The sequence below is a fragment of the Ixodes scapularis genome, unplaced genomic scaffold (genome assembly GCF_016920785.2).
Source record: "Ixodes scapularis isolate PalLabHiFi unplaced genomic scaffold, ASM1692078v2 PGA_scaffold2__306_contigs__length_199485367, whole genome shotgun sequence".
Lineage (NCBI taxonomy): Eukaryota > Metazoa > Arthropoda > Arachnida > Ixodida > Ixodidae > Ixodes > Ixodes scapularis.
Genome location: NW_024609857.1, coordinates 138,628,400 through 138,644,457, shown reverse-complemented (window position 1 = coordinate 138,644,457; position 16,058 = coordinate 138,628,400). Strand labels below are relative to the sequence as shown.

Genomic DNA, 16,058 nt, shown 5'->3' with positions numbered 1-16,058 from the left:
TTTCTTAATAAAGAGTGACACATCATCTTATGCAGGTATGTAAATTTGCCCTAGAGAGCTGAAAGTTTGCACAGTACACCTTCATCTGAAGCTAAATCTCACCTGCAAATTTCATTTTGATCACTTGAGTAGTTAAGAAGTTCGACCTCTAGCCAGTGTCCCCCCTTAAAACCTTGGCAGAAGTCTGAAAAATTCATGGCTAGGCGTGCCTCTAATGAATGCCTTCCTCGCCTCGTGTTAGGGAGGTCCAAATGTAGCTTTTTCTGTAATGTCAGTAGCATTATCAGAAATAACTCAAAAATCTAAGAAGCAAGACACAGTATACACCACTTACAACGTAACCGCTTATAGTGCAGGACCGGGTATAACGCGGTTTTTTTAAACCACCGGATCACCTCCCATAGAACTCCATGTAATTACATACCGCTTAAAATGCAGGCGCGCGAAGGGAAATACCGGTTATAGTGCGGTTTTTGGCACAGCCCGCCGACCGCGCCGACGACCGGAGCAGCAAGCTCGCTTTCCTGTGCGACACTAGATAACGGCGCTGACGGCGCGAGCCACAAGCTGCACTCGCGGGGCAAGGAAGTTGCTCGAAAACGCGGGGAGAAGCGAAGAGAGAGGCTTCAGTTGCCATAGCGACGGAGGGACGCACGCACGAGTCGTTCACGTGCGTGCGTCGTTGGAAACAAACAAACAAACCACAACGACAGACCAATCGCAGGTCGAGGAGAAGTGTTCGCGCGCAATGCATGCCGGTCGCGGGCCGGCTGCTTCTATTCCGCAAACATGGCGTCAATTGTGATCGTCGTCGTAGACGGCGTGCATCTCATCGTTCTGCGTAAAAGCGCTATCCTTGACTGTGAATTTTCGTTGTGTGTCGCTATGATAACCCAGCACGTACTAGAAGGGCAGATCCACCTACTCGTGCGGCGATGTCGTGGCGGCGCTCTCAAGACGGCAGAAACGCCCGTGTCGTCGTGTTTGTTTACTTCGACTACAGTGGTGATTTCTAAGCATTTGTGTCCTCGAACATCGCCCGGATTTCTTATTTGGCGCATTTTATGCGTGTGCTAAAGTTCAAGGTATTACTGGCGCGTACCGTATGAAGGATGCGAATTTTCACGCGTTTTCATCTCCGGAGAAAAGTGATTAGGGTTAGCAATCCTGAACGCTCGCAACGTCCGTCCGCAACCCGCGACGCCGTTAAAAGGCTGCGCCAGGCAAAAGCCGCTCATTTCTTTCAAAATGTGTGACACATTTGAGACAGAACTGTACTAGTCTGGTGAAATAAAGACTTTCCTCAAACTAAGCTTTATTTTTCATCTAACATAAAATAAATCCTTTTACAAAGGTAAGTTGTCTCATGGCATGTATTTTGGCCTGAAAAATTGATGTTTTGGTTATAGTGCAATACCGCTTATAGTGCGGATTTTCGCGACTCCCGAGACATACGTTATATGCGGTCTACTCTGTATGCTCATACAATGGTAACAATATTTTAAAAACAGTATAAGACGTTTTGCCTTTCAGACTTCTTGGTATCTCGTAAGTTTCTTCCAATTTCTAGACTTCTAGACAGCCGGAGTGCAACGAGCATTAATGACACCCATTGCATAAAGGAGTTTCTAGGGCGTAAAGCGGCAGAGACATCTACGTCGTAACGCCCTCTCGTAACGTGCTTCATCGGTGCAGTACTACTGCCTGGCGGAAGGTGCGACTCCCCTGCTGACGCTGCACGACATGCTGGTGCACAGCGAGCTGAGCGCCGAGCAGCAGTGGGAGCAGATGTGCATCTTCTACCACAAGCTGAAGGAGCTGCTGGAGAGACATCAGGCCTGCAGCGCAAACTTCCTTCTGGTGCCCTACTGCGGTGCGTGCTGGCACCCTAGTGGTGTCCTTCTCGCGTGCAGTGCAGAGTGCGACACAGGTGTAACCACCGACAGCAGGAGGACGGCCTTGAGCATGCACGCACAGCCAGGGCACGACGGCCGGGCATTCGAGAGAGATGCCGCCCTTCTCGTCCTGTCAGTTGCTAAAATTCAATGGATCATCTTTTTTTTTTTACTCTGCTGAAAGGACCGTGTTGAAGCTACTGATGTGCCACAACATCCTTAACTCACTTCCTGTAGAGGTTGAAATGAGAGGAAAAGGTAGCTTTTGGCGGGCTGACCAGAAGGCTCAAAAACATTGTTCAGCACTGGCCCACTGCAGTGGAGAAGTTGCGCAGCCGTCGTGTAACCATTGTGCATCCATTGCGCTGTCATCGCTTGCCCAAGTTACAGAAGGGAAGTCGCACCTCCTTGTGAGGAAGAGGTTTTGCCGTGCCAGAGCTTGTGGGCTGTTGAACGAAAGATAGTAGGTGACTTTGGGTTGACTCTGACCAAGGTTTAGAGATAGCCTAATAGCTGCGGTGCTCCTGTCTTCCACTTGCAAGGCCGGCGAGAGGAGGTTGCATCTGTGCACGTGTAGTCTTGCCTCGAAAGAAGCTTTTTCCGAGTGCCGGGCAACAATTTCTGTCGTTCTCGTGCAAGTGTGGATCGCATAGGGTTGTGAGTGAACATATGTATGTGCACAGTAAGCTGTTGCTTGAGAACTGCTTCGTACCTCATCTGCTATTAGCTCACCCAGAGCATTTTTAGTCATCACACTTTTTCAGATTCTACTCTTTTCTTTGCCATCTGCTGAAAACGATTATCAACGAGGTCCTCCTCTGTCTTGTCACTTGTTTGTACAAAGAGAGGAATCTCCTTGTCCTTTGGACGTATACAAAGAGAGGAATAATAAGGTTTAAGCTCGGATAGAGGTTTCACAACACGGCCTGTAGCTGCATGGTTCCATGTTCGGAACTCTTAATGTTACCATATTTTTTATTTACCGTAAAGTTCCGAGAGGACGCCCGCCCCCGAAATCGCCCATCCCGTTTTTCTGGTTAAATATTTTTAACATAAAAATTCCGAAGCATCGCCCACTCCCCGTTTTCCTTCAGACGTGATGCGATGTTCAACGGGAATCGTATCCGCCGCACGATCTCCTGTACTGGTACATCTGATGGGCGAGTTCACAGGGGGTTCTCGCATTTTTGTTCGTGACCTGTGCGCGCAATATTGTGACGAATGACAATTGATGAGGCAGTGATAATTGACGAAACTAAACGTTTAACGGGGCAAACTTGTGCCCAAAACAAAAAGGAAACAGAAGAAAGGATCATCTGATCTGGTGTCCGTTGGTGTTTATTTTATATTCACCGAAAAAAGCCAATAAGCTTTTGTGGGTATAAATATACGCCAAAAAAAAACGAAAAAAAAACCGCTGAATTTTAAAATAAACACCAAAAAAAGTATGCCAAATTTTGAAAAAAAAAAAAAAAAGAAACCGAAAATGCAGAACCCTACTTATAACGAACCCGGAAATAACGAAATAGTGGATATAACGAAGGAGTTCTGATTTCCCATTCTCGTTTGTATACCTGCAATGTGATTTGAGTCCACTTTTAGCGAAAAATCTCGGCAGGCTTGTGCTGATATAATGAACATAAATTCGCCGAAATTCTTTAGATTTAATGTAGAACGTACCACAAAACTTAAGCTGAGCTAAAATAAACAAAATATAAAAAGTAGCCACTGACGAACAGCACGCGGACCGTGCATCTTTACAGTGCATACCTCGGAGAAGTTCGCGCTGCTCGCCTCACCCCGCGCAGAAACAGGATGCTTCTCCACAAGACACGTAACGTGTGCAGCATAGAAAAACCCGGAAAAACCCGTTCGTTTATCGCTCTGCCATGCCGCATGCCGCCGTGCTCCCTTTCCCGCGTGGTTTTGGTTCACTCTCCTCCTGATCTCCGTAAAAACTCTCCTCCCAATCTCCGCAAAAACTGTGAAAAGACGCCGTGGGGAGTGAGCCGTGAGGCTGTTCCAGCAGCCTCCGGAGTGGCTCTTACACAAAGTACCGCCCCCCCCCCCCCCCCCCCCCCCCCCCCTGGAAGTCAGGCACGCAGTGCGCTGTTCACCGCTGTACGTTCGGGTTAATTTGTGAATCGCTATCAATAATACTCAGTTGCGCAAATTAAAAAAAAAAAGAATTCGTAAATTGATTGCGCAGAATAGCGCAATGCTGCAGGCACAGCTGGCTGAACTCGTAACAAGGGGACGTGTTCTTGATATCGCGATTGTTTCGTTTTTGTTGGAGGTGGAATGCTTTGGTTCTATTAAAAGTCGACCCCCCCCCCCCCCCTTCAGATCTTCAAGTACTGAAAAAAGGGTCAACCTACATTTGTGTAAATACAGTATGAAGGTTTGTGGAAATACTGATATAAGCCAAACAACAAATGCTGCTATTGATGAAGTGAGCCTGTAATAGAGCTGGGCTTCTTCTGGGTTGTAGGAGAATGAAAAAAACTACCCTAATAATTAAAATATGGCAACCAACCGATTCCTAAACATGTAGGGGCCCTACGTTTCGAACCGACTCGGTTCTTCGTCAGGGGCGACCGTGGCCGTTGAGGAGCGACGTTTTTCAATCTTCTTTTTCTTTTCTCAGGGATGTGGCGCATTTCTCGATCTTCTTCTTTCATGAATATGGCGAAGCCCGTTCACATACACTGTTGGTAAAGCACCAAGGCACCTATTTTGGACGCCAGGCAACATAAATAGGTGCCTTGGTGCTTTACCAACAGTGTATGTGAACGGGCTTCGCCATATTCATGAAAGAAGAAGATCGAGAAATGCGCCACATCCCTGAGAAAAGAAAAAGAAGATAGAAAAACGTCGCTCCTCAACGGCCATAGTCGCCCCTGACGAAGAACCGAGTCGGTTCGAAACGTAGGGCCCCTACATGTTTAGGAATTGGTTGGTTGCCATATTTTAATTATTGTATTCCCCGACCAGAGAGATTCCTCTCAAATGTTTAGTTTAAAAAAACTACCCGTTTCTTTGGTATATCCCAAAGGTGCTTGAAAGGCATAGCGTTTATTGGTTCTCTTTTCCTCGCTGCACACACTGCTCTTGCTCAAAGTGTAAGATACAGTGATCCCTCATTAACTTGGAACTTGACTATTTCGAAATGTCTGTTAACTCAAAATATTTTCTTGTCATGAAATGAACTCCCATACACACACAGAATGTCCATGGGAGTTTGCTCATAGCTTGTCTCAAATAGATTTCAGGACCGACTCGGATATCTCAAAATCCTAATAACAAATATTTTAACAAAATACAAAACAAAAAACAGGCAGGGCACAGTAAACGTTGAACTGGTGGCCCAAAACACTGGTTGATAAAGAAACAGCAATATAAAAACAAACACACAAAAAGTGTTAAAAAAACATTTAACAAATCGTGCATGATCGCACGCGCACAACAACACACGTGACAGCATGTGCCCTAAGGACGTTTCCTGTCTGGCTTTTTTTGCTGCCCGATACAGCTTGGCAGTCATGCGCTGTTTCTCTCCCTCGTGTTCAACGTTATCTTCTGCTCTTTGCCTTTTTCTTTCCTTTTTTTTTTATAAGAGGTGTGCAAAAATCAAAATCTTTCTAATCAAATTGAATAATAAAGGTTACGAATCAAATCGAATCTTTCGAATATGAATAGTAGTTTCGAATAAGAACATTTTTTAAAACAAATATTTTCTATTTGATGTGAATTAATGCTTGATCAAAACACAACTGGAGTTTTTTTCTTTTGACAAACATTTATGAAAAGGTTACTTTTATTGCAATAAAACAAATGTCACACATGTGACTGATAAGAAACTGATGAAATAAAAGATCAATCAGTAAAGGACCATCCAAGGAGTAAAGTTACAGAACGTAGATAAGAGTATTCAAGTGGAGGCAGGTCGGCAAGCCAGAACGCAGTCGGAGATTGCATTGCGGACGAACTCAACCACCTGAGCGTAAACAAAAGTGCACAAGCGGTGGTGGGTCAGTAAGCCACAGCACAAAGTCAAAGGTTACGTCATGCAGCTGCACTGACTTTGTGTGGTTTCTTTTTACACAAGTGAACGCAACCACGTGAACATAAGCGGAAGTACACCAGCAGAGGCGGTTCGGCAGGCCACAGCAGAGTTGGGGATGGTGCAATCGCGCCGTGCACCCGTACCGACTTTGCGCCATCTTTTTACATGTGCAATAGTTCTGTTGACAGAGGACGCCACGAAGAAGCAATAAACTAAGAATATGTTTTTTTTAATGTTTTTTATTTGGTAGAGGGAGCAAGTGTTACTTTTACCAGTGAAAGCGGGTAGAAATAGATAACAAAAGGAATACTGGCAAACTGATGAAACGGAGAATCAAGCGGAAAATTAACACAAGCCAGCTATCGCTGATAGCTGAGGTCATCCATAAATCTATATCCAAATCCATAGCACCTTGGCTACTGTCTTGGCTACCTTTCAGTGACTGTAGGAGGACTGTAGTGAGTGGGGTCCATCGCATTTGTGCTTACGACGATGCACATGCCGTTGCAAATCATACAAATCGTAGTCGTTCATCAAATCTATTGTAGTGTTTGTGCCACGACCACTTCGCCAACTCCGCAATCCAGACATCATGGCAAGCAAAGGACAGATCGTGCTACCGCGTGCAAATAACTTTCCAGTGCTTCATACAAAATAAAAAAAATGAAAAGCACTTAGGTTGGTTTTTCGTGTTTGCCAAGCTCGAAACCATACTGCGCAGTCCACAAACAAAACAGGGAACTCGACCGCGAGGTGACACTAATCAGCAAGTTCCGTGTTATTCGTAGTTTTCGAAGTATTCGAAGAACTCTTAATTCTTTGAACAGCGAAAGTGTGAAGCAAAGCGAATCGAAATAGCAAGCCTTATCCGTGAAGTATTCAAAGTTTTTAATATTCGCACACCCCTATTTTTATGAGATCTTTTAGTTCTTTGTTTTTTTTTGCATTCTTGCTTTTTGTTTTTGCTGTCTCATCTTATCAGTGTTGCTTGTTGATAGTTTTGTTGTGGTTGTTTTGTTCTCCCCACAATGCCAGGCGTCCTGTGAGTGTTAGGTCTATTGGCATGTTTGTTGGAAGGGTTCCATTTGCACAATGCGTGATCAGTGCAATGAAAATTCGATAGTTCTCTTATCTTGAATTTGTTTCTAGTTATTGCTTCGAGTTAATGAGGGTTTACTGTATATATATGTAAAGACACACAGCACGACAAACAGTGCGACATGATGAACCAGATAAAGTCCTTGAGGCGTGCCCTCGAGCCTATTCGCTGTCCAGAGCTGAGGATAAAAGAAACACAAAAAAAAAGTATCATGCCGATGGCACCCAAGCACACACTCTTCCCGTTCAGATCATCTGTTCTGACCTTGACGGACGCTGACTTGAGCACAGCGCCAGAGATCCCTCCGCTTCAACATGTTTTTAAAACTCTAATTGCCGCCATTGAGGCACGCAGTTAGGGTCAATAACGAAGCAACATCTAAGCAATACAGTTAGTGCAAGTGCCAAGTTCTACATGATGTAGCGCATCTAGAAAACAATTTCATAAACAAGCAGGTCTCCCACAAAGAAGCATGGAGAACCGAGCCCGTGACAGGCTGACATTAGCCGCATGTCGAGGAGCCATCTGGTGGTGCTGCCTGCAGCCAAGGCAAGGCGAGGACTTTATCTGGCATCTGCAACATGGCAGTGTCAGCACCTATATATATATATATATATATATATATATATATATATATATATATATATATATATATATATATATATATATATATATATATATATATATCTTACGCAGTGCTCTCACTGTGTGGCTGCTTTTCTGGCATGCCAGGTGGCATGTGACATTGTGATCTCTTGGTGTCACATGATTCCATAGGGTGGAAAGTTGGGCCAATTGGGTAGTGATTCATGTTGAAGATTAAAGCACACAAGAAATGATGACAACAGGGAAGGGGCTAACACCACAGAGTAGCGCTTCCTTGCTACTGATTGATTTATTGTGACATAGTGGATAAAGAAAACACAAAAAAGAGAATGCTCGCGCAGATTGCTGGTGCGCACCACTGCAATAAAACAAAGAAAGAGAGTAAACAAATCTTGAAAACACATTTGTCAACAAGGCACATCCAAAACATGCAAGACAGGGCAGATTCAAGATTATAAAAAATTGTGGTCTCATTCAGAGCAATAGAGGGAATCCCATGAAAATAAGGCATGACAACAGGTCTGAGCAACAGGGCTTTGAGCACCCTTGACGGGAAACCTGTGTCTTGTACTTTCTTAACTTGGCCGTTAAAACTTCTTTTCACTGCTTGAAAGCAAGACTTGCCGAGAACCGGTCCCCATAGCTGGACCTCGCAATTCCACTTTTCACCAACTTCGAGTGGGCTAAGTTGTACAGAAGTAGACTCTTCGAAGAATGCGGGCTGAAAGACCAGCATACATGCTCCCTTATTAATTGGAGGGACAAGTCTAAAAATTGTATGCAACCCTCAGATAATACCTGAAATCTAAACTTCAGTTGTTTATTCTAGATTTGTCCTTTCAATTGGTAAGGGACCATGTATGCTGGTCTTTCAGCCCGCAATCTTCGAAAGGTCTGCTTCCGTACGACTCAGCCCACTCGAAGTTGGTGAAGAGAGGAATCGCAAGGTCCAGCTTTGCATCGGCTCTCAGCAAGTCTTGCTTTCATGCAGTGAAGGAAAGTTTTAACGGCGAAGTTAAAAAATTACAAGATGCAGGTTTCCCGTCAAGGGTACTCGAAGAGGTTTTGAGACTCTTCCTAAAGGGGTTGGGGGAACGGCAGATTGGATGGCACAACAGGGACCACTCAGGCCTGTTTTCATACCTCATCTTTATGGGATTTCAGGCAACATAAAACACGTGGCAAAGCAGTATGACATACAGGTGGCTTTTAAGGTGCCCAACAAATTGGTACAGTTATGTACAAGGGTTCGTGTAGCAAAAGAAAAAATATAATTTTTCGGTGTAACCAAGCTTTTGAACCGGTACATCAATTGCCGTGCTGTATCCCGCTGTCCTGCGCAAAGGTGTACGTGGGGCAGACTGGAAGATGTGTCAATCACAGACTTCGTGAGCACAGGCCTCCTTACGTTAACGCCTTGGGGCCATCTGGCCGTCCATTGCGGAAGGTGCGACCGCTCCCCTCTGCTTGATTGCACCAAGATCTTGGGTGCGTTAAAAGAGTAGAGGGCCAGAGAAGTTTTGGAGGTTTTTGAAATTAAAACAACTGCATTAGCCATCCCTCCATTGCTCTGAATGAGACAGATGTTTTATCTTGAATCTGCCATGTCCCCTGTGGTTTAGATGTGCGTTGTTGACAAATATGTTTTCAATTTTTTTTTTTTTTTTCACTTTTTTTTTATTGAAATGGGTGCACACGGGCGATCCGCAGGAGTGTTATCTTTTTTGTGTGTTTTTGTTTATCTACTAAGTCACAATAAATCAATCAGTTGCGAGAAAGCGCTACTCTGTAGTGTGTTCTTTCCCTGTTTTCATTGTTTCTTGTGCGCTTTAATCTTCACCATTACATCACTGCGTTACTTGACGTCACTATGCCACATGGCGTCAGAGTGTCACGCAACATCAGGTGACATAATGATGTGACACTACGACATCAGTGTCACTGGCATGTGATGTCAGGTGGCACCATGTCGCCATATTGACATCAGGTCATGAGGACGCAACATAACTATGAGCGCATGTCGCTGCTCTTATCGCTGATGACATTACCATCGAGGCTTTGGGATCACATGATACATCATTTAGTCTACACCTGTGGACATGGATACCTAAGAGCTGGCCCCATAAATGCTTTGTGTTTAAGGAAGTGGCCTAGGTTAATGAAAGTTTATCACAGGGAAATGACCACAGTGATGCAATCTGCAGGGTTTTACATGGCTAGATTTCTAAGGACCCAGGACTTCCCCAGAGTTTCCCTCGTGTTTCGATGGACATCCTAATTCTCAACCTTTTTCACAACCCCCAGTCTATTGTTTTCCCAGTTTGGGCAATTTTTTCGTGTATCTGGGTCATGCGTTGATGCAGAGCAGGTATACAAACAGTCACCTTGTGTGCACATTAAGTTTACTTAATGGTAACGTTGTCCATAAGCTCTTGCAGTGCCTCATTTATTTAAAAAAAGGGGAGAAGGGGCCTCCCACCTTTGATGTTCCTCAAGTTAAAAATTTGAGGACCTTTGGAATAGCTTATTGAAGTGAAAACAATGAACTGTCAATTATTTACGCAGTTTCATTGTCTTTTCAGTGACTCCAAAGCCCAGGGAACATTTTAGAAAGGACATGAAAAAATTTATCAATACAAAATATAAATGTCAATAATGCAAACTTGACAGAAAATAGTTCATCAGTTGCACTGTCAGTGCAAATGGTTTGTTATTGCTTCTGGGGATGGTACATTGCTTTTTTTCAAACCAGATTTATGGACCAGTGGCCTTCTATATTCAAGTAGAGGGAGACAAACAATGCTGAAAGTTTAAATTGATTTTGACAAGGATTTCTTCTCTATTTTAGTGGTGAAAAGCATCAAAGTGGATTACAAATGGGGGGGGGGGGTGTCATGTCCATAATTTTTTCAGGCTAGTTATTGGCGGCACATATGGGACATAACCAGTTTTAAGAAGAGTAAAAAAGTGAAAGCCGTTTACAACTCCCTGTAACGCCGAATTAGAGCGCAGCTCTTGAGGAGGAGGAGGGAAGGGTACTGGGGGGGGGGGGGGTCAAGTGACCTTGGGAGGGGGCCACATGACCTAGGGGGGTCACGTGACGATGACGATGCCGATGACGTCATCAGTAACGATGACGATGCGGATACCGATGACGTCATCAGTGACGTCACTGATGACGTCATCAGTGATGATGACAATGACGATGCCGGTGACGTCATCAGTGATGATGACGATGACGATGCTGATGCCGGTGACGTCATCAGTGACGTCACTGATGACGTCATTAGCGATGATGACGATGACGATGCGGATGCCGGTGACGTCATCAGTGACGTCACTGATGACGTCATCAGGGATGATGACAATGACGATGCGGATGCCGGTGACGTCATCAGTGATGATGACGATGCGGATGCCGGTGACGTCATCTGTGATGATGACGCTGACGATGCGGATGCCGGTGACGTCATCAGTGACGTCACTGATGACGTCATCAGCGATGATGACAATGACGATGTGGATGGTCATGATGACGATGACGATGTGGATGCCGGTGACGTCATCAGTGATGATGACGATGCCGGTGACGTCATCAGTGACGTCTCTGATGACGTCATCAGTGATGATGACGATGACGATGCGGATGCCGATGACGTCATCAGTGACGTCACTGATGACGTCATCAGCGATGATGACGATGATGATGCGGATGGTGATGATGACGATGACGATGCGGATGCCAGTGACGTCATCAGTGATGATGACGATGACGATGCGGATGCCGGTGACGTCACTGATGACGTCATCATTCATGATGACGCTGACGATGCGGATGCCGGTGACGTCATCAGTGACGTCACTGATGACGTCATCGGGGGTCACGTGACCCCGGGGGTCACGTGACTCGGTGTCACGTGACCTTGGGGTCACGTGACCTTGGGGAGTCACGTGACCTTGGGAGTCACGTGACCCTTGGGGAGGGGTCACGTGACCTTGGGGCCACGTGACCTTGGGATGACCTTGGGGGTCAAGTGACCTTGGGATGACCTTGGTTACGCCGACGGCGACGGCGACGCCGCTCAAGCCGGGAAAGGGCCCCTAAGAGCTGCGCTCTAAAAAATCTGTAGTCTTAGAATGATCAGTTCCCCATACCAATAGTTGCTCTGTTCCAATATTTTCTCGTTACAGTTGTGTCTCGCTAATATGGATCCCGTTTAGTATGAATAGCCCACTATAGAGACTATGTCTTGGGGGACGAACTAGGGAAATACATGCATTTTTATTCGTCATTATAGACAACTCATTTCATGTAATGGAGAATTTTTTGGTGGGAACAGAGGTGTTCCATATTAACTATATATTGCCTGCAATGCGTCTCTGACTGGTCTGTTTACCGCATCCAAAAAAGTGACCTCTCAATTTCCGTCCGGTGACATCGTGGAAGTGTCACGCTGTAGCCGGCCGCGACCCTGGTGGCGTCGCAGCAGGTATGGTGGATGTGGCAGGCCATGTTCTGCTGCAGGTCACTCCCCAGCTCGACAGTACACGAAAGCTTCGGCAGGCAGTAGTTGGGGCGCTGCGACTTGGGCGACACTTGCATTCGCTCGTGCTTCTTGTCAAAGGTTCTACGGCCAGCTGCCAGGATTGCGTCGTTTGACAGCACGACACTCCGTATTCCGTGACGTTATTTGTTGCCACTTCGGGACCACTCTTGGTGCATGGGTGGAATAGGCCACTAAACATACCAGTCTGAGATGCATGCCAGAGACCATAATGTTACCGAGACATCACTAGCTGTACCATTGAGACAAAGATAGTTGCCACTGGGCCTGCAGCTCTCAACATTGCCAATGTGTGGAGTGTGCATCCACAGATTGGGTTTGGCATTATAAAGTGCGAAACTGGAGGTTGTCAGCTATGAAAGGAGAAGGAATTGGTGCTCACTGTTGACCTATTGATGACTATAACTTACCGTTTCCCTTTGCAGATAAAAACCCCGACGGCTCCATGAAGAAAGTCTCTTCGGTCCTGAGGGATGAGATCAGGCGTCATCTGAAACTGATGGAAGCTTCTTCCGGTCTGACATCGAGCTGACATATTTTTACAAACAATGAAAATCGGAACGACCTTGTTGTGTTCCTGTTTTGTCTCTATTTTTTATTTTCTGCTTGTGCATGAGGAAACAGAAAACTTCCTGCGACAGAATATATGCGGATGATAAATTTTGGATTCCTTAGACGTTTTCCTTTTATTCTGTGTGCCCTGTGCTTTACTCCAGCATTGCATTGATACTTAAAATGGAAGTACTGGGTTGCACAAATCCTGTAACTCGCTTTAAATTTGGCCACAAAACTCAATGCCCTCACATTGCAATTTCAAATTTTTCTCAAAGCTGTATATTAGTGGTGGATTTCACTTCGTGAAATGTTAAGGTGGACTCGCTGGGTCCCTTCATGTCCGCCCTCTCCTAGATGGTGCTTAGGCTTGGCCGGAGAAAGTAAAAACACGGAAGAGAAAGTGGGTTCCATGCAGCCAATCTTTGCTGCTTGGGTTGTGACGTATTTGAAACAGGGCCAGGAGAATACAGCGTGGCTGTTCAAGCAAATGCCACCAGTGGCCGACAGCATGGAATTGCTCCTTTGACAGACAGTTCAACCTAGATGTCTACAGGAGCGAGTTCACGCATCCACCGCAATGCACTGAGAGGCTGCATTCGGTTGCATGTGGCGCTGTAGTCTCGGCAGCGGCCGCACAAAGATTCCTGGGACGGCGGCGCACCGGAATCTGGGCATCGCTGAGGTGTCGGCTCCTGCTCATGCATGCGCTTTTGTTAATGGACTTCGTGCAGCGCTTGGCTGTTTTGGTTGCGAGCTAAAAATAGGGTCAAATTGTGCTTGGTCAAATGTAATTGAGCTTTTCAAAGGTTTGTGCAGACACTGTGATGCAAAGTAGAGTGGCAATTCCAGTTTAAACTCGAAAGTTTCGTTCTTTCATTTTCTAACGGTCGATCGGTAAGTTCCGCTTCTCTTTCAGTGGTCATTAACCAAGGAGGATTCATCGTATTGATATGCATGTTCAAATTTATGGGAGTGCTGAGTGGACTGCGAAGCACACCAGAATTTGATGAACAGTCTGATGCAACAATTCGCGAAAAGTGGATTTGTGTGGCTCATTTTGAGCCAGTCATCTTCGCGAGCACGAAAAGAAACTCTCGGGAAGAACGCGAGTTTCTCTGTCGCAATTCTTTTTCATGTCACGATAGCTCGGCATGATTGCTTCACCTCCAGGTGCATTTCATTACTTCATGTTTGTCTTCATTGGACCTTTGCATCGCCTTCACCTCCTCCGGCTGACCTTGCCGGCCCCCCCTGGCGTCTCTAGATTCTTTCTTCGATTCGGTTTGCATATTCTTTAACTTCTCTAACTCAGCCGCGCAGTCTCATTTTAATTTCTTACAACCTACCCCAAAATTTTAGAGTTCAGCCAGCTTCTCCTTTTTCTGTCTGAGCTCATCGTTCAGCTCCTTGACCTGCGTTTCGATCACAACCCGCTTCTCCCTCTCTTTCTTGATCTCTCCCTAGCTCTTCAAACTTGGCTACCCACTTTCCTTCAGCACTCTTAAAACGGGCCTTAAAATTCTCAAAGAGACTACAAGTGAAGCTACCCCGCACCGCGTAAGCTAAGCTCTCAAAGTCTCCCCTGAATAGCGCCATCGCTTACACCCTTCATTCTCTACCAACCGGTTCCCCTTACCCTTCCAGCCTTTATGACTCATTTCCCGCCAAAATTGGAACAAAGCCCTCTAAAATCTAAACGAGGCCTAACCCTAATTGCCTTCACAGCCGCAGTCGCCTATGCTAGCCTGATTTCTTGCCGCTATTTGAAACTCTCACCACAAACTGTGTACGCTTCATTTACTAAACACCAAAACTACTCAACGTGTGGGGCACCAGAGCTGGTAAATGCTCCACCGAGTGGCCTGCCTATTTGCCTATTGCCACTCCGCAATAGGCCTATCGGCCTATTGCGGTATGACTAAATTGGGCAGTGTTGCCTCACCTGACAAAAATCATCAACATTCGTAAATTGATTTTTGCAATCATTGGAGCTCTAAAAACAGCAAAACTTGATGTTTATTCTAAAAAGCTGATGAGCGTTCTATTCCGCAAATTTTGCACACACTAAACCAGAGTGTCGAACCGAAATTTTTATCGGTTCGGTTCGGGTTTACGGGTTTCGGTTCAGCTCCGGTTCAGTTCCGGGCAGCAAAAAATACCGGTTCAAACCGGTTTGAACCGCTAAATTTAAAATATATTTTCCGCATTCCTTGGGCAATAGGCACTATTTCAAGTGTGAAACGAGTAACTATGTAGCTTTTTATCTTTCATAGAATCCACTTTTATTTTCAGGTACCAATAATAACTTGCATCATTTAATTTTGATGAAACACTTAATGAAAAGCCAGATCAATATATATGACTCAATATCTATTTTGTTACCCTAGTTGCATATATTTTACCTGAATCTAAAGGTTATCAGTCAGGTGGGTCGCCTAAAATATGGGTGATTCGTACAACTTTGCGTCGCAGTATTAAAAGTCGAATCCTGCAGTTGCCCTGCACTTAGAAATTAATTACAGTGCATCAAATCATAAAATGGGCACGCCATATATATCCCGAAATCTATAGTTTATAAAATTTGTTTCACAATATACTGTATATGATGACGACGCAACCGAGCTAAAAGCAAAAAAATTTTCAAAATCTCAGGAACGTTTTAGGACAACCCCTTTCAGTCTACCTTTTATAGAAACACTGAGTGGCAAGCACAACGCTTGCTTTCCTGACCAATATCGTTTACACTCAGCACCGTGATGCAGGCGAAGAATCATGCAGAAAAGATCTGACCTTCGTATCCGGATCACATATGGCCTAAAATAGAGTGTACCGTAGCGAACATATTCGACATAGCTTTGCGCTTGAGGTTTGTTCTTACCAAGATGCCGGTCAATTCAATTTGCAAATAAGCATCACCTTTGCTACTTCTTTTTGTTAAATGAAATAAAGTAGTATTTCATAGTCTACTCGACATTACAGCTACTTAATTGGTCACTTTCTGACGGTCTGCGTGCGTAATTATCACAGTTACACCACGCGCCTCTGTGAACTTTGTTTTCATCTAGCCCACAGACCCATAAAATTGTTTTTTATCAAATAAAAGCAGCGAGACACTTCTATATGTTTGAGAAGTTGAATATGCGTCAGGAACACAATTTCTTTAAATCAGCTTAAAGGGCCCATGAAACGATTTTTGGGCTGGGATAATTGAATTTAGGTTGGCATTTTACTAATAACACATCGTTTAGAGGCCAAAAGAAAGAAGGTAAAAA

General features: G+C 44.9%; 1 protein-coding gene across 1 annotated transcript in view; it reads left to right on the top strand.

Moving 5' to 3' along the window:
• Positions 1-12,905, top strand: part of LOC8029826 (stimulator of interferon genes protein) — a 55,883-nt gene extending 42,978 nt beyond the window's left edge. Inside the window, exons 7-8 of the mRNA XM_029978015.3 lie at positions 1,696-1,873; positions 12,657-12,905. Of these exons, the coding sequence (XP_029833875.2) occupies positions 1,696-1,873; positions 12,657-12,763 (285 nt within the window). The 3' untranslated portion in view covers positions 12,764-12,905. The remainder of the gene's footprint in view (positions 1-1,695; positions 1,874-12,656) is intronic.
• The last annotated feature ends 3,153 nt before the right edge of the window (positions 12,906-16,058 follow it).